The sequence below is a fragment of the Oreochromis niloticus genome, linkage group LG23 (genome assembly GCF_001858045.2).
Source record: "Oreochromis niloticus isolate F11D_XX linkage group LG23, O_niloticus_UMD_NMBU, whole genome shotgun sequence".
Lineage (NCBI taxonomy): Eukaryota > Metazoa > Chordata > Actinopteri > Cichliformes > Cichlidae > Oreochromis > Oreochromis niloticus.
The window spans coordinates 2,467,098-2,490,790 of NC_031986.2; the positions used below are offsets into that span (position 1 = coordinate 2,467,098).

Here is a 23,693-nt window from a genome sequence, read left to right on the forward strand (position 1 = left end):
AGAACTGGCATGGCCAGAGCATGCAAGACTACTTAGGGCTGCCAGTTTATTATTAGAATAGGTGGGGTAGATTTCCGGATGTCACAGACAGATAGAGTGCCCTCACCCATCGGCTCCATCCAAGCTCTGTAGTGCCTGCTGGGTAAAACTCATAGGATCAGAGGGTGAACTATTTAAATAGAAAACCAACCCAGACTTCCTGTATTGAGGTGCTGGTTCCACAGATCGACAGACTGCACTCTCCATTATTGTTGCCCTGCTATAAGAATATAACGGATTTGGCATCAACACCAGTGCTCTTCATCTTCAACTTTTCCTATTTATCTTTACCCATACATTAAACATCTCCTTTAAATGGTGTATGAGTTTATATCTTATTGAGTCAGTGTGACGTTATGCTAACCTCCCCATGCCACACAGGGTTGATAGTGTTGGATATGATGGAGGAGCGTCTCTCCTGGCCATGGTGGGTAAACTTAGGGAGGCCGCTCCTCTTCCCGGGCTGGATCGACATTTTCAGGTAGGGGTCCGGGTTGAAGAACATCCCTTTCTTTAGGTTCACTGCTCGGAAGTCTGAATTGGAATACTTCATGAGTATTTTTGTATTCATTCTCCAGCACATTTCCACTGACTCATTCATCTCACCTGACAGGGTGAAGCTGACAAGTTTCCGACAGTGCTCATACTCTGACTGCTCCTCCACCTGGCCTTCACCCCTCACCTGATAACAAAAAAAAAAGAAAAACAAAAGAAAATGAACATGTTTTCAGCCCTGACTCTAACAGATAAAAGTTTAACCAGGAAGACTTAAGTGGGGTGGAGTTAAGACTGTTTCTCACATCTCTTCTCATGATAGAGCTTAGTGCCATTTACCTCACTACAATTACCCCTCATTGAATCTCACTGTTTAAATACAGTTTATGGCTTACCAAAGCCATAAACTGTCCAAAATATATTATTCTTTTCACAAAGCTCCATGTATTAATGGTTGAATTTATTAACCATTATTTTATCAGGATGAGTCAGTAAGAGTGAAAAAATAATTTTGTAAGCTCTTGGACTCTTGAACAGTTGCTTGTGTAACCTGGATTTGCTTATCCATCCATTTCTTCCTCTTCTCCAATTCTGAGTCGTGGCATGGCTGGAGCCTATCCTAGCTGTCTTAGGGCAAGAGTTGGGGTACCCCTGGACCTGTCCAGGGTGTACTAACACATAGAGACAGACAACCATTCATACTCCGAGTCACACCTATGGGCATTATAGAATTACCAATTAACTTAACCCCACTAACTGCATGTCTTTGGACGGTGTGAGGAAGCCAGAGTACGCAGAGAGATCCCATACAAACACAGGGAGAACACGCAAACTCCACAGAGAAAGGCCCTGGCTGTGAGGCAACAGTGCTGACCACTGCGAGATTGTAGAACACTGGTCAACTGTTCAGCAGGTCAAGTTAAAGGCAATGTCAGACATCACAAAGGAAAGTCCTACAACACAAAGCACAAGCAACAAAAAAGGCTAAAAAAAAATGCCTGGAGTCCTTTTTTAATCACTAGTGACTAAAAAATTCTCATTAGCACCTTTCCACACACTGAGCACATACTGCTTTGCCTTTACAGTATGGCCCAGATAAACCCCTGTGGGGTTTGCAAATTCACACTGTACAAGCTCTATCGTAAGACATTGTTAGATCCCAGGAGGTCTGGACTCTACATTAAACTTTTCTATAGCATTGAAGGTCTCAGTGAGCACCATGGCCTCTATCATCTGTAAATGAGCTCGTCCCTCGGCTAATGTGAGCAATCAGGGTAGAAGTGCCTTAGTCAGGAAGCTGCGTGTTAGGGTACCTGGGTCGTCGACCCAGTGTTTGTGTTTTTGGTTCTTTGAGTCTTGTTAATTTATTTGATTCTCTGTGTATTTTATATTTCTTTGCCCAGTATGATTTTACTCCTGAGTTTATTCTCTATTTCTAGTCTTGGTTTGCCTTTGTGATTCCTCCCCTGTTAGGTCAGTCTTGTTTTCATGTGCATCTGTCTGTTCCCTTAGTCAGTCTGCGTCTCTGCGTACTTCCTGTTTTACTTTGATAGTCTTCCGTCGGTGTGCGCCAGGTTCTGTTTTGCGTCTCCCCGGTCTCATCTGTTTAAGTAGGGTCAGCTGTGTTTCCTTTCTGGTTCTTGTTCCCTTGTTTAACCCTTGTATTTATTGTCTGTGTTTTCCTCTGTTCAGTGTTGTGTGTTTCTAGTTTAGTTTCTAGCGTTCCCCAGTTTATTTTCTGTATTGACTCATGCCAGCAATAAAGCTGAGGTTTTTGAGTTTGAGTTCGCATGCTGGAGTCTGCATTTGGGTCCTCCATTCCTGCCTGCCGCACACAGACCATGACATGAAAAACCTGACAGTTGGCACGCTGACAGTGCTCCGGCGGTGCTCTGAGGATAACCTTCCAATGAGACAACCATTTCTGCAGCACTCCAACAATTATGCCTGTCTGGTAGAGTGGCCTGACAAAAGCCACTCCTCAGTAAATTATAAAGAACAGCCTGCCTGGAGTTTACCAAAAGGCACCTGTCAGGCAACCTATCAGATAATGACAAAACAAAATTCTCTAGTCAGATGAAACAAAGATTTAAGTCTTTGAGGGTCATGTCTGGAGCATTGCTCATTGCCTGGCCAATACAATCCCTAAAGTGCATGGGGGTGGTAGCATCATCCTTTAGGATTGGTACCCGGGCTAGTCTTCCCAGTTCCTGAGGAAAAAAATGAATCTAGCAACACAGAAACATCTTTGATCACGTTTTAAGCTGAGGAGCTCAAGGTTATATTTATATAACCTTGAGCTAATTTAAATTTATTAACATTAACAAATCCTTCACACCTTTGAACTTTATTTTCACAATTCTATAATCTCACTTCTAGTATTATTCCTAACTATTGCCAAGAAGAAGGTCATCACTCTGAATTGGAAACCAAAAAACAAGCTACATATTGAGTTGTGAGCAGTGGAATTATCTTCTAACATAGCTCATATAACTAAGGGAAAATATCTGCTTCCCTCAATAGTTAATACTGCTGAATTAGATGGTCTTCAACTATGAATAAATAACCTGGTGAAACTGATTCCCAAAACACATCATGGTAACATGCATCATTAATTTTTGAAGTTCTGCTAATATAATTCATATTTTTTCTAAGTTGAATCATTCTCTAAAGACTACTAGAGATTGCACTGCCATTAAAACCATCTACTATTACAAATGTCTTACTAGGTAAATATATGAATGTGTGTTATGTATGTACTGTATATATGTAAATATGTATATTATTTGTAAGAGTTTGAGTATAAAAGGTATTTATGGATATGTGTTGTTCTGTGAAAGCATACACATATGCAACATGAGACAGGAAATTCTATTCTAATCCCCCCACAGTCCAGTGACGTGCATGATGGTTAACTGGCCAAAGAAATGCATGTGAGATAAAGGCATGTAGTATAAAACCATTTCAGTAGTATGAGAAGGACATTGCTATATTTCTATAGTCTTTCCGTATATTTTAGAGCATGGATGTGACAAATTATGAAATCCAGTTCTGTGCTTAATCACTTGCCTAATCACTTACATCTGTTACATGTTATAGAAAAATCAAACTTGATAATAAAAAAAAATAACAACTCAGTTTTCCTTTAATATAGCTGGTGTGTTTTTCTTTCCTCTTATGGAAGAGATCGGCATAGTGTGATATAGGTGTGCGTTTAAGTTTTAAGGAGTTTGTAGAGCTGAGCTGCCTTTTATTTTGAAAGGTTTTCTCATGTCTGATATATTAGACAGCCAAGTAAACGCCTGTATTTTGGTCAAGTTTTGGCTTGTCCTCACTGTGATGCTAATTTAAACTCCTTTATTTATTGTCAGATATAAAATATATACATTTGTAACAAATTGCAGCTGCTTGGGCCCACACCTGGACAGAGTATAAAACAATGACTGGAAGAAAAGAAGGTGGGACATAGACAACTATACATACTGGTACTGCAGGATTCTTGACGGTGATACAAGGTGTTGTTGCTCTTAATGCTCCACTTATACCATGATAATATTTAAAGCAGATCTTCGTCTCGGCTGTGAAGAGAGCAAACACAACACTCTACCTTTATGATCATAATTCCATATATTAAAAAAAACATTTTTAAGAGTTATGTAACTTAGTAAAATATCTGCCAGCAACAGAAAGCATTGATTCCAAAATCATTGAACACCTTATTTAAATAAAATTGAGACATAAATCTGTTACTACATTATATTACATACTATGCAAAAGTCTTGAGTTATCCCTCACAATTCTATATGAATTTGCTAGAAAAATAGGAAATGTAGTGATTTATGCAAAAATACATTAAATTCAGTATGTAAAGGAAAAAACACAGTCTTTTCAATTTTCAATGTAAGTCAATATTTTGTATGAGCACGCTGAACACAGACAAGCATTTTTGTCATTTCTTTAAGCAGTCTTCACAAATAGCTCTCCAGGCTCGTTGAAAGACATTCCAGTGCTCTTCTTTGAATGTTGGCTGCTTTTTGTTGCATTCTCTGTCAAGATGATCCCATACTGCTTCAGTAAAGTTCTGAGGAGGCCAATCCATGAGTAATAGTGTTCCACTATGTGTTTTTCTATCCAGGTATACTTATACTGCGATGCCAGTGTTTGGGCAAGGCCAGTGTTTCACATTGTCATATCAAAATGTTAAGCTGTTTCCAATTAAATAAACTATCCATATGGTTTTGCATGGCAGATCAAAATCTGACCACACTTTTCTGTGCTTATAATGCCATCAATTCTGACAAGATCCCTAACAGCACTGGCTGAAATTGTTATTTAGATGCCAGAAGAGAACAGATAAAGTGCCTTGAGGCAACTGTTGTTGTGATTTGGAGCTGTATAAATAAAATTGGATTGAACTGAATTGAATTGTGTATATCTGCTACTGGAACTCTGTGTGGCCTTTAAATGGACTCTAATCTGAGGTACTGTTAACTTGCAATTTCTAAGGCTGGTGACTTGGATGAAAATATCTTCAGCAGCAGAGGGGACTCTTGGTTTTCCTTTCCTGAGACGGTCCTCATTTGAGCCATAGCACTTGATGGTTTTTGCAACTGCACTTGGGGACACATTTAAAGTTTTAGCAATTTTCCAGACTGACTGTCCTTCAGTTCCTAAAGTAATGATGGACTGTTATTTCTCTTTAATTTGCTGATTGGTTGGTTGATCAGGTTGAAGAATTTATTAATGAAACTACAACATAACATCCAGAACGCCTCTCATCTCTGCAGTAATGGGTCATGTCTTCCACCACTTGGAGGCACTGGAACATGTTCAATGCCACAAAATCGTAAAGATGCTACATGAAATTTCATAACAGTAAAGTGGGCGTCTACTGGATAATATTTACCAAATCTGTGAATCGCACTTCTATGTTCACTTATTCTCTGTTTCAACTTCCATGTGGTTTTGCCAATATATGCAAGACCCCAAGGGCAATGTATCTTATATATATAACATGGGTAGATGAATATCACACTTCTAATCTAACACTGTGGTTTAAAAAAGTATGTAGTTTTACTAGTGTTGTGACATTGGCTCTAGATTTCAATATGCTAGATTTTAAAATGGCATGGAAGTGGGTTGATGACTTTTTAAAAACTATTTAAAAGCTAAGTATTTGAAGCTAAAAAATAACAGCAATTATATACTATATGTTTAAATTTTGTAAAATTAAATTAAATTTTAAAATTAAATTATTTTTTTAAAAATACAAATAGAAATTTGATCATTTGAGACTGGAGTAAACCAGGTCTTTAACTCTCTCAGGCTCAAATTAAGTTTTTGTTGCTAATGCACAACCAAGTCCTGCAGTGGTACTTCTGAGTAAAAAAAACTCATAAAATATGTATGTGGGGCAATCAGGTTGTTAGTTTTTAACTGTTGCAAATCAGCAACGCCTGCCTTGAAAGGGTTAAATCTGTCCCACATTTGTCATGGTCCTGAGTCTGATGACTCGGTGTTTTGTGTTTCTTTATATTATTCTATGTTCTTGTTTATTCTGTTATGTCTTTTGTTTAGGTTTGCTATGTGTTAGAGTTTTGTCTTATGCCTGCCTATGTTCCCTCTGTCTGTCCATGGTGTCACTGTGTCTGCTCGTGAGTCTGTCTGTTAAGTTCAGTGTCTTGTCTGGTCCTCTGTGTCTGTTAGTTTCCTGTTTTATTCTGAAGGTCCTTGTCTCATGTGAGTGTTCACAGCCTTACGTCTGTGTCTTGTCAGCTGTGATTTCTCCCAGGTGTGTTCCCCTCCTGTCTCCCATCCCTTGATTACTGCTGTGTGTATTTAAGCCCTGTGTGTTCTCCTGCCTGTTGCTGGTTCGTCTGCGTTATATGGTGTTTTGTTCTCTGGCCTGCGTTATCTCCCTGCATCTCTGTTCTGGTTTCAGGTTAGTTTTCCCAGTTTAGGTTTGTCAGTTCTGTTCTCGGCACCCTCGCCCCTTTTTTCGTTGTTTGTCATCCACTTCAATAAAGCTCACTCTCATCTGAAGCAGTGCTTGCATTTTGGGTCCTTTAATAATTTCACACGGCTCGCCTTGCGAGCCTTGACAACATTACTAATTCATGTTTATTTTGATGGTAAGAAAGATGAATGAATGAATGAATATCTATCTATCGTGAAACATATTTAATACATGAAGCTAAAATTTCACAGTAACCACCATATATGTTCAAACTTTGTACCATAACATTTCATGCAAATCAGATCTGAGGTGGAATCATCCATTGATATGACCGTCCTTTGCATCTCCAACTCAGAAACGGAGACTGAGACTTTAATGCACTTGTTCAAGCCCCACACAGACTGCGGCAGTGTGCCAAAGGTAAGACAAGTATGTACACCCAGTGAAGCCTGGCCTCCACAGCAATAATATCATTAGGTTTTTTTCAACAAACTCAATAAAGCTATACAGCATTGACGGGAAGTATTCATCGCATAAATAAAGGATAATTTGTAATTAACAAGAACACAAGACACTCACGCTCCATAAAATAGGGTCCCGGCTCCAGTCTCCACACAATCTGTCCTCTCTGGGTGCCGTTCACACCACGGTTCTTGGATTCCCACACATTGGCCACACAGGTCTCATCTGTGAAACATTTATATGTAAATATACATAAATATGTTTAAGTAAATACACATTCCTAAATGTGTTCTTTACCTCTGCACAGATGCTTACAGACATAGAAGGATGCCAACAGTTATTGATACAAGAAGAACACACAAACCTAAGCTTTTAAACAGTGAAATTACAATTCACACAACTACTGCTTGCCACACTTAATTTTCTATTTGTTTTTTTTATTGTTATATTACTTCAATATCTTACATTTTATGTATTTACCTTTTTATTCTCTGAATTTGTCAAATTTTAGTACATAAAGATCTTTTGTAGTAACATGTTTCCATATCATTGGTCCACATCATTGGTTTATTTTAAGTGTTTTTCTTCTTCATTGTCTGTCTGGTGTATAACATTGTTATTAATGCACAATTTGCACAGTTAAGCAGCATGATTTATTATTGAAGAATGTAATAAACGGTTTAAAGTGCCTTTATTATTAGTTTTTGACAGTCTCCATTAAACGGTTCTCAAATTTAACTTAATATCAAAGTTTCTCTTAGCTTTCAACTAGTTGGTTAGTCCATTTTTTCCTCATTAAGTTAAGAAATTGGTTGCCCTGAACATCCATAAAAGCCATTTATTTACAGGCAGCGTCTACTAGTTCAAATCTGATGATGCTCCAGTTAAGTTCTGAATTGGCCTTTTCCTGCTCCTATTTTTAAGCATATTAAAGGACAAAAATGAGGGATTTGTATTAGCAGTGTCATCCTCTGAATGTTTTATCACACTGTGAGACATGTTTTTATTCTTCAGGACTGAGCTGACTGATCTGCACACAGTTTTACTTATTTTACTAAAATTCACCATCTCATATTTACCTCAACTTGATCTTGTTATTGAATGCTCCTCTCTGCCCTAAGTCCTCTATAATAATAATTAAAAGAGCTAAATTGTCATGGTCCTGAGTGCGTGGACTCAGTGATTTTGGGTTTGGTGTATTTGTTGTTATTATTATTATTATTCTCATTATTATTTGTGGACTGTTTTGGGATGATTTGTGTTTTGGGATTTTTGGATTCTGGCTTTCTGGGTTGGTGCTCCCTCTGTTGGTCCCTGGTGTTAGTGTTTCCCCTGTCTCATCAGGTTAATCAGGTCCAGCTGTGTCTCCCACCTGTGTGTGATTTCCCAGTGTCCCTCTGTGTATTTATAGTGTGTGTCTGCCTGTGTTCCTTGTCGCGTCGTCTGTGTTACTCTGCGTTCATCTCCTGGAAACGGTCTGTGAACCTTTCTGTGAATCCACTGTGTGCTCTCCCTGCTGTCCTCCCTTCATGTTCAGGTTTACCGTTCTATAGTTTAGTTTCTCCCAGTTTAGTTTATCCTAAGTTCTGTTTTTGCTATCCCCACTTTGTGTTCTGTCATTTATAATAAACCACCCTTGCATCTCAGTAAGTGCTGCATTCGAGTCCTCTTTCCCACACATCACACGGCTGCTGCCCCAGCCGTGACATAAATAATCAGGGAAAATCTTGATGTTGATTTGAATGAGCCCTTGGACATATAAATGTCACCACATGCAGTTGGATCATCACGTAGGCGCCAGAAGGCAAAAGGAGGATGAGACTCGATATCAGGTTAGTTGTGAGCCACAGGGTATATCTTCTTTGGGTTTTTTTTCCTTTTTTAAGTTTATAGGTGTTGTTGTTGCTTTGCTCACTAATTTTAGGTTTTTCCTGCTCCTAAAAAGCCTTTGGGAGATGAAGAATGATTGGTCTGCCTGTAGTTTGGGCAATAAGTCTGTATTACCTCGCTTGTGTATTTTTAATTTTTTAAATTTAATTAGCCAATTTTACTATGAATCTTACATTTCTGACAAACACAAAAATCATATGATATATGATATTGATCTCTGATATCCTGTAGATTTCCTCCCTGATCGGGTCTGGACTGAGATACAGCGCAGCACATCTCAGATGGGCAGATGGGCCTCTCTCCAAACATTAGGATACTCGTGGGGAATGCTTCGGTGTACCAGGTAAAATGGCCAGTGACCACCGCTGTCACTCCCAGTGAATCTGGTTGAACTAGTAAACACACCCTGATATATTACCCACACTACGTTTTTCAGGCATTGCTTCAGTCATTTAATTCTTGCTGTCCTGTTATTTATATTTTTTTCCAGCTGGTGCAGAGGACCCATAATTTTGAAGAAATGACAATAGAAGGTTATCCTATTGTATTCTATTCTGTTTGCTCTCTGTGCTTGGCCTCTGTCTAAGGCTGGCACCTTTAAACTTTCCACAAACTTCTTCACAAACAGAGCGGTCACATTCTTCTACCATCAATCAGGTTCAGTGGTGCCCTTCTATCACCAGCAGAGATTCTTCCCCGTCACCTGATCCATGCAGCGTCTAAAGCTCACCTCCTGCAACAGGCATTAGGCCAGTTGGGCATTATAAACTAAAACCTTTACACATCAGGAACCCAGCAGTGCCTCGATTTATGTAACACTTTCTATGTACCTCTGGACTGACATGCAGCGCCCTGGGTTCTTTTCCCTATAACAACAATCAATATTAATATACCAAAAACATCCTTTAGCTTCTAATAACATACTTAATAATCCCCCCAAAAAACAAGAGGAAAAAAAGTGCAATATTATGTTATTTATTTACCAAAAGTAGGCAACACAAAAGAAAATATGTATTTGGTCCTCCTTAGAGCAATGATTTAGGCAAAGAGTGTCATCAGTAAAACAAAACAAGATTAATGCTCCAATGCAACTCCTTGTAAACCAGGATTATTCTACCAATAACTGGTAAACCTTTGGCTAACATAGGAGTTGATTCCCAGTTTTTGTTCAACAGACCACAAAACAACCCACCTATTCAGCACCCTGTTGGTAATAAATCAACTGAGCAGAACTATTACTTCAGTATTAAACACATTTACAGTCGTGTGTCCAGGTGAACATGTATATGTAAAGAGCTGGGTATATTCAACTAAACTAGCCGTTACAAGCGTGCGCAGACAATGCTCAATTACGATGGGTGTTAACGAGCATGTATGCTAGTGTGCAGCCCTAGAGCAGGTTTACCAACAGACTCTCAACAGAAGTGCTGACTCACAGTCAACATTTCTTTGTTGTTGCTAGAGGTCCTAAAAATTGTGTTGTTGTCATTTGGCAGTAAAGAAGGAAACGACTGAAAAATGTTTGCACAAAACCTAAAAAACTTGCTTTTAGCAGAAAACTCAGTCAAGCTCTGCATCGACAAAGAATACATCAACTATGCTTTGGCGGAAAAAAACACTAAAACAGTCCAACTATGCATCAAAATAAAAGCAGCACTAGGCTCCCTAAACTGAGAGGCTACTGTGAGGTCTGTCCCCAACAGAATTTCAGAGTCTCTCAGAAGCTTTAGTAGCTAGTACCCGTGTATATCCAACAGTTTACTTCAGTCTCCAGCCACCTTGGCCTCGCTGCTCCCCTCCCCCTCCTCTCTTGGCTCTTCCCATCAGACCAACCACTCGAGAATTGAGAAATGTAAGGTCTCTTATTTTTGACTAATCTTCGGCAAATCTTCAATACCTTCTTCACTCAGTTTAAGGCCACATCCTCCGCCGAGACTGCCTACCTCCCTGTCTTGAAACCCTACCAGTTTGCCTACAGAGCATATTGGTTCACAGAGGATGTGACCACCATCACCCTTCACAGCAGCGTGAGGATGCTCTTCATGGACTACAGTTTAGTATTCAACACCTTAATCCCAGACATCCTTATCACCAAACTGGACCACTGTCATCGTCAAATGTGCTGATGATGCCACTATGGTTGGGCTAATTTCTGACGGAGATGAGACGGCATACACGGTGGAGGTAGAGAATTTAAAACATAACAACTTATGGACTTGGCACAGACCGGTCCACTCCCCTCTCATTATAAATGGAGAACGGTTGGCCTCTGCCACCCTGAGGCTATTGCCAGCTCATCCTGTCTCAGGAAAACCAGGACAATCACAGGTGACCCCTTGCACCCTACCCACCACTTGACTCACTGCCCTCTGGTCAGCACCTCAGGTCAATGAGGTCCCACTCCCTCCTCAAACACACCCCACCCACCAATCTGAGCCATGGTCTGAGTAACCCTCAGGTCACTCTAGAGCTGGGCGATATATCGAGTTTTTTAAAAATATCGATATATTTTTATACGAGATATAAGATGTGACAATATCCTTTATATCGATATAGTCTATGTTACGTTATAATTATAGTTGCGGAGCCGCAAGTTTGCCTCTCTTTCGTCCACTTTTGTCTTTACGCAACGTTACTCGACCTCGCCTCTCCTTCACTGTACACAACTCCCCCTCCTCCCCCATCGCTTCACCTGCAGGCAGCGACAAGATGATCACGGCAAATCTCCGTTAATGAGTTACTGCGCATCGCCCCGTGCGTGGGGCTGGACGGCGTCAACGTGTTAACGAGCTAACCATGCTAACGAGTTAGCCACGCTAACGCCATGCACGGCCTGAAATCCTTTCATTCTCTCAAAAGTTGACTGCGCGCCTTTTGTATGAATTCTGGTTGTGCTTGATGACTGCGAACCGATTTTATGTGATACACAGCGCTGAGCAATCTGTCAAAAAATGTTTTAGTTCGACTTTGGTAAGCTACGGAGCTGCACCGCTTGATGGATTGTCGGAGCATTATGGCTACCGAGGAGCCTCGCGGAGTAATAAGTACTGTGCTTCAATGTAATATTACCGTATTGTGTGTGTATAAGGACCATAAATGGCTCCTGTTCAGAGACATGGTTACGAAGCGGATTTCAAACTCCAGGCTGTCAGTCACGCAGTAGAAGTTGGGAACAGAGCAGCTGTGAAATCTGTTATTATGCTCAGCGTCTGTTAGTTTACATTTTGACTGCACAATTGTGAGCTCTTTGTTATGCACAAAACAACATAGTTTTCTTTTATTTATAGAGCATCATTATTTAATAAATGCTCATAATTTATTTTTGAGTAGTTTTTTTTCATGTACATCTATGCTGTATGTTAATAAAAGTGCCTGTGTGACATCTGGGACACAGCTTTGACCAAGAACTCTCTTTTTGTTCTTACTTTATGGCTTTAAAAAAATATCGAGATATATATCTTATATCGCCATCCAACTAAAAAATATCGAGATATGAATTTTGGGTCATATCGCCCAGCTCTAGGGCACTCACACATGGACTCTATACTCAGACCAGGTTCAATGCACTACTTTCAAGCACTTTGCAACCTGCCCTCTAATGTGTGCCTTCATCCTGTTTTGTATTCGTGCTATCCTACTATTTACGTTTTTATTCCATGCACAGTGTACATGTACAATGACAATAATATTCTATTCTAAGATGTGCAGACACACGCATGGAGTAAAGAAGCAAAATGCACACTCACATGCAGGTGTGGTTAAACAAAAGGCGAGGCATTTATTTTGGCCAGAGAGAATAATAATAATAATAATAATGATAATAATAATAATAATAATAATAATAATAATAATGGATTGGATTTATATAGCGCTTTTCAAGGCACCCAAAGCGCTTTACAATGCCATTATTCATTCACGCACACATTCATACACTGGTGGAGGCAAGCTACGTTTGTAGCCACAGCTGCCCTGGGGCAGACTGACAGAGGCGAGGCTGCCATATCGCGCCATCGGCCCCTCTGGCCAACACCAGTAGACGGTAGGGTAAAGTGTCTTGCCCAAGGACACCACGACCAGAATAATAGAAAACACAATAGAAAAAGATGGAACAAAAGCCAATAGTGGGAAATAACACTAGGAAAACAGTAATACTAAAGCTGGCAGACCCAAGGAGAAGATGACTGATGTTCTGAGAAGAGACAGAGGGAGAGTGAGACAATACATACACAAGAAGGTGATTAGGAAAATTGGAGACACATGGCAAAACACACAGCAGAATGGAGTCAAGCTAATGAGGCAGGGAGAGGAAGCATAGACAATGAGACCCAGACCAAGACACAAACTTGACAAAGAAAAGGTAAATGGACATGACTGACTTCACAAAGGCGACGCTGGGGAGAAGACACTTAGATGAGACTAAGACAGACTGGACGCAAAAGGGAACAAAATTAATCAAAGAAATCTTCCTGTTGTTTTCATGGCATCACTGGAAAAAGGCTGAAGTTAACCTTGCAAACCACATTTTCTACATGGTGTATACAGGGTACAGTGGCCACTAACTCAGCATTAGCATGATTTTAATTTTTTAATGTAAAGAGACCTATTTGACATTTGACCACTGTTAAAAAAATAAATGTATTCATATAGCACTTTTCACAGATAAATGTCACAAAGTGCTTCACAATAAAACAACCCCCCCCCCCAATTAATTAAAACATAAAACAACAAATTAATTGTTGTCTGTATAGAAGTGTCTTTTAAAACAGTCAATGGAGTCTGTACAACTTAAAGAAAACTGAAGAGTATTCTATAGCCTTGGTGCCTGAAAAGCGTGTTTTGAACCTAGTACATGGGACCAACCAAGCATGAGGTTTCAACAGGTCAGAGTTTTACTGGGGAGCTTCGCCACGTAGAGCCCTAAAAGTTAAAACTAAAATTTTTAAATTTATCGGCAATCAATGAAGAGAAGCCAAAAGGTAATATGCAATCTCTTGTTAGTGCCAGTTAAAAGTCTTGTCGCAGCATTCTGTACAGTCCAACGTCCAAAGTTAATTTGGAGAATCGATTCTCAAGCAACACTGAACTGTCAAATATGACGCCCAAATTTGAGACTCGACTGAACAGAAGAGCCGAAAAAACCCCCCACTGATATTCCAACTTACCCAAAAGGAATATAAAATGAGCCCGATATCGACCACCCACTTACCCCACGTCGTAATAAGACACTGAAGAAGAAGAAAAAAAGGAAGCATCCTGGGTAGCAATTCTTGTTTCCGTTAAGCTGGGCATACACTGTGCGATTTTTTTTTTCAGTCGCGTTATTCAGCTTCAGCTCAAACTGCACGATTGACTCGCAGGGGTTATAAGTTCGTAGGTCACGATGCAGGGTCTCACACTATACGGCCCGATGCTCTGATGCAACCTGAAAAATGAAGGTTATAACAGAAATTCTGTCGCTCGCTCTCTCTCTCTGTCTTTCACTCACACAGACTCACACCACCATCAACTTTGCTAAATTGCTAATGAAAAACATTGATCAGGGAGCTGTGATTGAGCAGCAGTGTAAATCCAACTATTTTCATGGTTGTTGTGGTTGTGATAATTTTGTGATGCCACATCGAAAAGACTCAGATGAGCTTTCCAAAGTTCTACAAGTGCCTCCATCGCTTGTGTCCAGATCACACGCTGCACTGCTGTGCTACTCCGTCTCTTTCACCGACATTTATGTGTTTGCGCATGCGCAGTGTGAGCGGCTGAGGTGACACCGCATCGGGAGCTGGTCATGAGGCGTTAATCGCTTCTCGTTACCCCACGTATACTACACGATGCACGAAACACGATGAAGGCCAAACTCGGGCCGATCACCAAAACGGTTGCACGACTCAAAAATTGGCTCAAAATGGGCCAAAAATCGTACAGTGTATGCCCAGCATTACACTGTCATAGACTTTAAACTGGTGTAATTTTGCTATTGAAACTATGATATTGATATTATGATATTGATAGACAAAGTTGTAGAAAATAGTGCAACTCGTTAATATAAATTACCTATCATTACAAAAATACAACAGACTGAATGCACAGTCTAAACCAGGGGTCGGCAACCCTGGGCACGTGTGCCACGGCTGGTACGCGAAGGGTTAACTGATGGCACGACCATAGCTGGACTGGCCATTGGGCATACCGGGCATTTACCCAGTGGGCCGATGGTGATGTTTCGTTTTTGTGGGCCGATGATTTTTATTTTTATTTTTTTTATATATAAACAGTGAAAGGTGGTGGATTGGCCGGATGCTGGCAGATGTGTAAAAATAACTCAGTTGTTTGGTGGTGGCTGTGGCGGAGCTTCCACAGAGGCCAGCAGGTGGATGAGGGAAAGGGGAGGCAGGAGGACGAGTGTCAGGTGAACTGAACTTCAGGTAAGAAGTTATGACCTGCAGTCTATCTGGGTCAGATATAAACCAAGTTTAGGTGGAGTTTATTTTCGTTGTGCTGACTTTTTACAGTCAGTTACAATAACTCGTACTGCATACTAGCTAGCATGACGGAGTTTCTATACAGCTGGGTGGGTGCTATGATGTTACTGATAGTGAACTTTATTTTATTCATAAGGTTAGTTAGTAGAGTTGCCACCCCTTAAAAAACAGAATCGTCCCGCATTCAGAGAAAATATTACGCGTTTCGTATTGAGCTGAAAAGGAACACAGTTTGTCCCGGACTTCAGCTAGAATGGAAAAAAGACACAAAGCTGGAGTTATTCTGCGTCTTTACGCTGTCAGCTGCCTCTTCTTCTCTCATTCAATCATGAAACTGATCAATGATCAGCTGATCAGCTTTTCTTTCACAAGTCCCATCTTTTGTTTGTTTATCGCCCACTTTGCACCAGAAAGAGGAAACCAGCAGATGTCATGCTAAACAACAGCAGCACGTTTAAGCTTGATCAGCTGATGTTAGAATTTATGTTAAAGTTTATGCAGTCCCCTTCAGCCTGTTACCCACTACTCTCTACCTCACCTTTGGACTACACCTAGTATCAGCTGATGTTTGCTGGAGCCACAGCTGTAAAGCTGCTGGTCATGATGTCGGTTTGGATATGTGGTGAGAGGGAAACATGAAGATGAAACCAGGAGATGTCCTTACTGAATCATCAGAGCTGAGCAGGTGATGAAAAAACAGGTTTACCTTTTAGGTGACATGAATGAGTTGAAGGGAAGTTATGAACTGTTTCTGAGAGACAAATAACACCAGGATCCTTTTCTAAGTAGCTGACAGCTGGTAACTGTGCAGGGGCGGATCTAGCAAAGTTTTGCCAGGGGGCCAGGTAGGGCATTAACAGGGAAAGGGGGGCACAAAGAAATACTTTCTTATTCTCATTTAAAATTTCTCGCTTTTAATAAATAATTATCTGAATCTTACAACCAAAGTGTTTATCTGATGTAAAATGTATAGAAATCATACATATACCAACAAGACTGTACATCACTGTCACAATAGCGTTTGTTTTCATTCAAAGGCTTTATGGCTTTTCCTATAATACCTGGTGGGCCGGTCTCTAGTCAAAATGCCCGGGCTGATTTTTTGTCCCAGTCCAGCCCTGAGCACGACACGCAGTGAATTAATCTGAGAAGGTGCATTAAAAAATAAATGGCCCGGCCAGCGGTGCACATCGCAAATTAGCTCGCATAGACACATTAGTTGTGCCGCTTCTTAATGACGGTATCTTAGCTAACAAGCCCAACTACCAGATTCAACTTGTAATTGGTTAAAAATAACTTAGCCTACCGGTGAGAGGGACGTTGCTAGCTGGCAGTTTTTTCAAGCGATGTTGAAATTTCCACATTCCGACACTTCAAATGCTTCAGGAGCTGTCCTCAGTGCAGCATCACCACCACGGAAATACACGGATACATCCGTAGACTCGACACAGAATTCACAATGCGTTTTAGGGACTTTCAGGTGTATGGACCAATGTTTTCTTTTCTGATCAAACCAGAAAGCTTTAATGAGCAGCTGGGTTTGTCTCGCATTAACTGGCTGGACACAGAGGACATCGAAATGCAGCTGATTGAACTGAAAATCTCGACTCTGTGGGGTCAAAGTTTGCAGAACTACAGACGCAGCTGGAATCCACAGCTGTACGTGTTCATGGAGCTGCATTTTCACCTGCTGGACATCACTACCTGACAAGTTTAACTGTCTTCAGAACATTGCAGAGGCATTATTGACAGTATTTGGCTCTACATATCTGTGTGAGCAGATTTTCTCTCAAATGAGTGTCCTCAGGTAGCCGTCTGAAAGCTGGACACTCGGAGACCTGTGTCTCTGAGTGGGAGACCAGGATCACATTAACATCTGTATCCCTGTATTAACAAACATGCCATATTGGCCCAGTTTATTTTTCTTATCATTGTTGTGAGGAGACCATAGATTTTCTGTTGTACAGTTCATTTGCTGTTATGGATAAAAAGTGTCTTTTTTTTGTTTGTTTGTTTCAAAATAGCTGGTAACTATTCACTGATAGCTGCCATCACCTGCAAACAAATATAATTCTATAAAGTTGTTCTATATAGTGTGTAACTGTTAATATAGAGCGTTATTAAATTTATTGCTAATGCAATCATATGGCACATTGACTTCTGAGGAAATTTTAGATGGCACTCATCATCAGAAAGGTTGCCGACCCCTGGTCTAAACAAACACTGTTACTGTAGAGCTGCAGAGGGCTGGTGGAGAAGAATATTTCAAGAATTCAATAAAAATTCAGAACTTGTAACAGCTTGTAATAAAAAAATGTAATTAGGATAAAAATAAACAAAGACTAAGCAAGCTTTGAAAGTAAGAAAGTGTAAACAATATTTATTGTTATAGAGTTAAGTTTAAAAGGGCCAAACACCAAAGGTTTGAAAACATCCTTAGAATCTTTGATTATTATGCCAAAACCACAACACAGTTATCTGCTGTCCCATTTAAGAAAGCAAGCTATCTAAATATTCACAAAAATACAAAAAGAATTGTTAATAATTAGTAAAGTAAAAGTATATAAGTGTAATAAGTATAAAAAGTAGTAATAATATTAATACCTGTGTGCTAAAGTCATTAAAAGCTGTTGTAATTTTTCCCAACAAAACGGAGAGTAACTGATTAAAAATTAAGAAGCTTTTGTCAATTAAATCTTTCAGAAGTAATCCATTAAATCAATCTGGCATGTTATCACCAGCTGTGTGTCATGCCAGAGAAACGCCCACCATCTTTTTCTGTACCTATAGGCCCAGCTCTATGAGGTTACCTTGAATTGATACTAAGCTAACTTCAGCTTTGTTCTACTAGTTCACACGCAAGAGTAACATATAAGAGATATATGCAGAGTAACTGGTGATAAACTAGTAATTAAATTTGTTTTCCATCTTTGAGCAAGTGAGTTTCAGTTTCTCACCAATGTGGTATAAGCCGATCCAGTCAGCTGCATCAACTTCCTCCTTTATGTCCCAGGAGATCACCAGTTGACTGTGACCCAGAGTCACCTGGTATGTAGAAGCTGTGAGCGATGACCGACTTTCTGAAGTCACCAGGTCTGTGTCACTATTGGCCCGCTGAAGCCCCAGTCCTGCGGTTTCTGGCTGATTCCCTGATGACATTGTAGAGGAGGCCGAGGTCGAGGCTCCAATTGGTTCCTGCACTGACAAGCTGCAGACGTCAGGCCCAATCGTGTAGGGTCGGGTATGTGGAGTGCGCCGACGCACCGCCAGCAGGTGTTCCCTGGCACTGCCACTGGGTGATGATGAGGATGATGAAGAGGCAGTGGCAGTGGCAGCTGTTGCCATGGTAACAGTAGAGGGAGGTGAAGGGAGGGGATGAGAAGTTAGGGGGTTAGGTGATTAGCTAGTGATGCTGGTGCAAGGAAGTGGTGAGTGTGGGGATGTAAAGGTGAGGATGGTGATGATAATGGTGGTGGACGTGTGGTGGTGGTGGTGGTGGTGTGTGTGTGTGTGTGGGGGGGGGGGGGGGGGGACTAGACTAAATGCAAAGGTAACAGGAGAAAAGGGAAGAAGAGGTGGAGGCAACTCTTCATCAGAATTGAATATTTGGAGCAGTGCAACTGTAGTATAAAATAAAGGGAACTGCTTGGATCATATTTCCACTGAAAAAAATCTTCTGCAGCGGTGGCAACATTTAGGACAAGGCACTTGAGAGTTTCCACAAGCTATCACTGAAATGAACATTAAGTGTTGGTGGCTGAAGCTTCTGTAAGCAGTCATTCATATCCTGTCATGTGACACCAGTCCATTTTAACACACACTTAAGTGCGAACAGTACAGCAGCCTCTTGCTTAAGAATTAGAATTTGCTTGAAAGTTTGAAAGTCATCCAGCCACACATTATAAAAAGAGAACCATGGAGGTGGGACAGGGGCAAAAAAAGACGCAGAAGGAAGGATAAAGATGAAGCCAAGATGATGCCACTTGTATTCCAGGTAGGAGGAAGTGATGACAGGGCTGGTCCTACAAACCACAAGGACTGTCAGGGATGAAAGGAGGCTGGAAACCTAAAGGAGAGAAAAAAAAGCAGCAAGTTGATTAAACAGCAAGAAAAAAAAAGGAATGAATTATCTTTTGTCATAATCTTTTGTGTTCTTAACAGTGGGTTATGTCACCTGAGACGACTGTCTGGATAATAATCCGTCAGTTTAAAATAATTTAAACGTTACCAGAGCCACTTGCAACACATGCAGAGCTTTGATAACAACAAACGGGGAAAATACCTCCAACATCTACAAACATTTGATCACACAGCATGCAGCAATTAGCACAAATGTAATGTCTAAGGGTGCTTAGCGACTGGGGGCGAGGGAATCATTTCACCATAAACTGGCTGGGACCAGTTGCTCCCTGCAAGATTTCAGACAGAGGAGTGAAAGGAATTATAAGAAGAGTTGTCCAAGAGCCAAGGAACACTTGTGGAGAGCTACAGAAAGAGCTGGAATCAGCAGGTACAACTGTTTACAGGAAAACTATAATTAATGCACTGCATGTTACAAATAACTTTATGGACATCTATTGTTTGATTTCTTTGGATGTGATTGGATTGGATGAGTTATTACTGACATGTGGTGAGAGTTTCATTTCAATAGTACCTTTGAGAAATACATTTACTTAAAAAAATGGTGACATATTCAGTACTTATTATTATCTACATGACACATTAATGGGAAGAAAAAGCCAAAAATCATCCTGACACTGGCAAAGGCATCAACTACGGGCCACCACTATAGCATCATCTGCCCCTAAATTAAGGAAAATTATAAATTATATATGAAGCTGCTGGAAGTGCTTTCCAGCCTGCAGGTAAAATAAGTATTGTGTTGTGGTGGTGCAATTTTCTGGCGGTAGGGACATCGCAATTAAATTATTAACTCTAAAATATTAAAAACTGTGTTTAACTTGAAGAGTTTCTGGTTAACCCAAAGTTAATAGCTATTTTTTTTTATAAATCTGGAGCAAGTGTGTACAAACAGAACTGACCTCTTCGACAGCACCACTCACAAGCATGCTACATAAATAGCTGTAGCATGATTAGAGAACAATAGAGGGGTCCTGCCAAAGGGAACAGCTTCCTGTTCCCAGCACACCCACCACATTCCTCCATGTCACTTTGTGTCTGTTTGTTTTTCAATGCATTGCTCTGCTCAAGGTTAGAAGCACAACAAAGTGACTGAGTGTGTGACAGACTTGATGGCACTCCAATTATTTAATTAACTGTCTGCACATAATTGAGACAACACTATCAATCTGAGACGAAAGATGTCAGGACAAACTAGAGATGCAGACAACAAATGCTTTTATCTGAAGCAGTGCACTGATTTGCTTTGCTTTTTTAAGTCATATAGCAACTAGAGCAGGGCGATATGACCAAAAATATTTATCACGATATACATTTGAAAATTTGCGATAACGATATAACTGACGATATAATTGACACTAGACAAAATACTTTACAACTCCACAACTTTATTAGTGCAAAAAATCCCATCAATGTATTTTCACTTAAACAAGCAGCTGTTTTTTATGTGCATTAAAGTTATATAAAAATGTAACAGTGCAAATTCCTCGCTGACAGTTTAACCAAAAGGCATTTCCAGTGGAAACTGGCCGACATATCCTCAGCATAACCATGTATAATATCCACAAAACTTAAAAAGAGGTTATACACACACAGTACGGTAATATTATGTTGAAGCACAGTACGTATCACTCTGCGAGGCTCCTGCCTACGATAGCCGTAATGCTCCGACAATCCATCAAGCGGTGCGGCTTCGTAGCTTAGCAAAGTCGTACTAAAACATTTGACAGATTTTCGAGCGCCGTGTACCACATAAAATCGTTTCGAGGTCAGTAAACACAACCAGAATTCATACATAAGACACACGGGATTATAAGGGGCACTGTCGATTTTCAGAAAAATCAAAGGATTGATTTTAAGTGTGCCGTATTTTCCAAAAAACACGGTAATAACGACGGCCCGCTAGCATGCTCTACCAAAAATAGTGCTTTGTTGTGTATCTGACGGACGAAAGCTAAACCAGTTCCACACCACTGAAGTTGCAGCATTTTTACAAACCAATTCTGGTTCATCCGTTTCATTTAACGATCCATTTTCGCTCTTCTCATTCTGCGTCGCCGTCATGTGCGTATGTAAACATAGGCACTGCGCATGCGCGTTTTACCCATATTCTATCGCGATATTTCATTTTCCTATCGTTGCCCAAAATTACACCGGTATTACCGTGAACGGTATGATATGGCCCAGCCCTAATAGCAACTGCAACACTGTGTCCAGGACACAATGGGAACTCAATGTACCCTTCCAATAATTAAAAGGGATGCAATTAAAGCCTAGAAAGATGCATTCTGGACAGTTATGTACATGTTTACATTGACACTGAAATGCATTTGAAGTAATTCAAATGTAACTCATATTGTACACAAACAGACCGGATTTGTAGTTCAGATTCTGTAAACTTACCTAAACAACAATATTGTCCAGCCATAAATATTTCCAGTGTAAATTTGGCTATTATAGGATTTGCTCCTATGTATTTCGATGCTGAATCTCCCCAAAGATGGGAGCATGAAATTGTCCAAAATGTCTTGATATGTTGAAGGATTAAAACTTTTAACTAGAACTAAATAGCCAAGCCCAACATCTGAAAAAAACACCTACACCATAATCCCCCCTCCACCAAACTTTACACTTGGCACAGTGGGGTAAGACAAGTACGTTTCTCCCGGTGACCACGAAATCCAGACTCCTCCATCAGACTGCCAGATGGGAAAAGTGTGATTCGTCACTCCACTGCTCTAGAGTATAGTGGCGGCATGTTTACACCACTGCATCCAATGCTTGCATTGCACTTGATGATGTAATGCTTGGATGCAGCTGCTTGGTCACGGAAATCTGTTCCATGAGGCTCTCTACACACTGTTATTGAGCTAAAGCTCCAGAGCTCTATAGCATGCATTTCACTTGCATTTGCCACTAAAAACAGACCTGGAGTAAAACATATTAAGCCCAAGCAGCCCATAGTTTTCTCTGAATATGCTATCACACTTCAATGTGGACTCTGTCTACTCACAAACGCCAGGGAACAAAGAAGCAGAGCTGTCATAGAGATGGTGAGCTCAGGTTAAGTTGAAAAAGAGTTTTTTTTCCTAGCATCCAAAACAGAAGCATTTGTTACTGTAATCAAAATCCTTTACTTGGAAAAAGCAGGTGGGAGTTCTTAATTAAACCACCTCTATGAAAACTTCAATATGAAGAAAAGTGAACTTTCAAGCTCCTCCCATCCACTGCAGTTCATTTTACACAGTGAAAAATCTACAGTGATATCTGCAGTAACCAGGGATCAGTCTACTTGACCATCTACATTTCAAGGCTTTAGTAACATTGTTTTGTGGAGTTATAGAAATATAAATATATAAAAATTACATTTATTAAGTTGTGTTAATGTTTTAAAATATAAAAAGAAAATCCCCCACCCTCCCAACATGCCAGTAAAAATATACATGGGAGAGTAAAACGCCACTGACGTGGTGCTGTTAGGCAAGACAATAAATTATTAACATAAACCTAATGTTGCATCAAAGCACAGGGTATGTTTCTGAGAATCTTTATTGTTGCCACCACAGTAAAGGCTTAGAGCCACACATACTCATTCAAAAACACACAGGCACACACACACACACACACACACACACACACAAAGCATATACCCATGAACATACACCCACTTTATCTCATACAGGAGCCACAATACTCTCAGAACTCCTTTTGCCTCCTCAGTATTTAAGAAAGCATTCCAAGAAGACAGAGTAAAGGCTATTTTATTTTATGCTTTAGTTTAAATGGTATGTAAACCTTATTTTATTTGACATTAATGTGTTTGTGAATATTTATTTTTGCACTTAGGAAAATGATTTCTGCAAAAAAAAAAAAAAAGATTTTTAATCAAAGGAAGGGTTTTCGTTTTTTTGGCATTTATTGTATGCTGCTACACTATTACAACGCTTGAATTCTAAAATGGAAACCAATAAGCAGTTCCATTTAAAAGACATGTAAGTTTTTTTTCCTTTTGAATATTCACTGTTACTTTCTTAGTAAGTATTTCTTATGTTATTACTTGACAGAGTAATAAACAGAATACTCGCTAAAATAATCGACAGCTGCAACATAATACAAGATTTGAACTGCAGCCAATTTGATTGGCTGGATGTTGACATAACTGGAAATAAAAACTACTCACAGTTTTAATATTACCCACAGACTAGAATCAGCGGTTTACTGAGGTTTATGTTTAA

The 23,693-nt window shown here is 40.0% G+C and overlaps 1 protein-coding gene across 2 annotated transcripts in view; it reads right to left on the reverse strand.

The window, feature by feature from the left end:
* Positions 1–23,693, reverse strand: part of LOC100699956 (E3 ubiquitin-protein ligase HECW2) — a 91,511-nt gene that overhangs the window by 65,491 nt on the left and 2,327 nt on the right. Inside the window, exons 2-6 of one of the 2 annotated variants that reach the window (XM_013277246.3) lie at positions 18,276–19,384; positions 7,070–7,177; positions 4,018–4,112; positions 646–721; positions 404–573 (exon numbers count right to left, since the gene is read on the reverse strand). In XM_013277246.3, the coding sequence (XP_013132700.2) occupies positions 404–573; positions 646–721; positions 4,018–4,112; positions 7,070–7,177; positions 18,276–18,663 (837 nt within the window). In that variant the 5' untranslated portion in view covers positions 18,664–19,384. Of the gene's footprint in view, positions 1–403; positions 574–645; positions 722–4,017; positions 4,113–7,069; positions 7,178–18,275; positions 19,385–23,693 lie in introns of those variants that run through there. The other variant, XM_025902819.1, reaches the window with a different exon arrangement.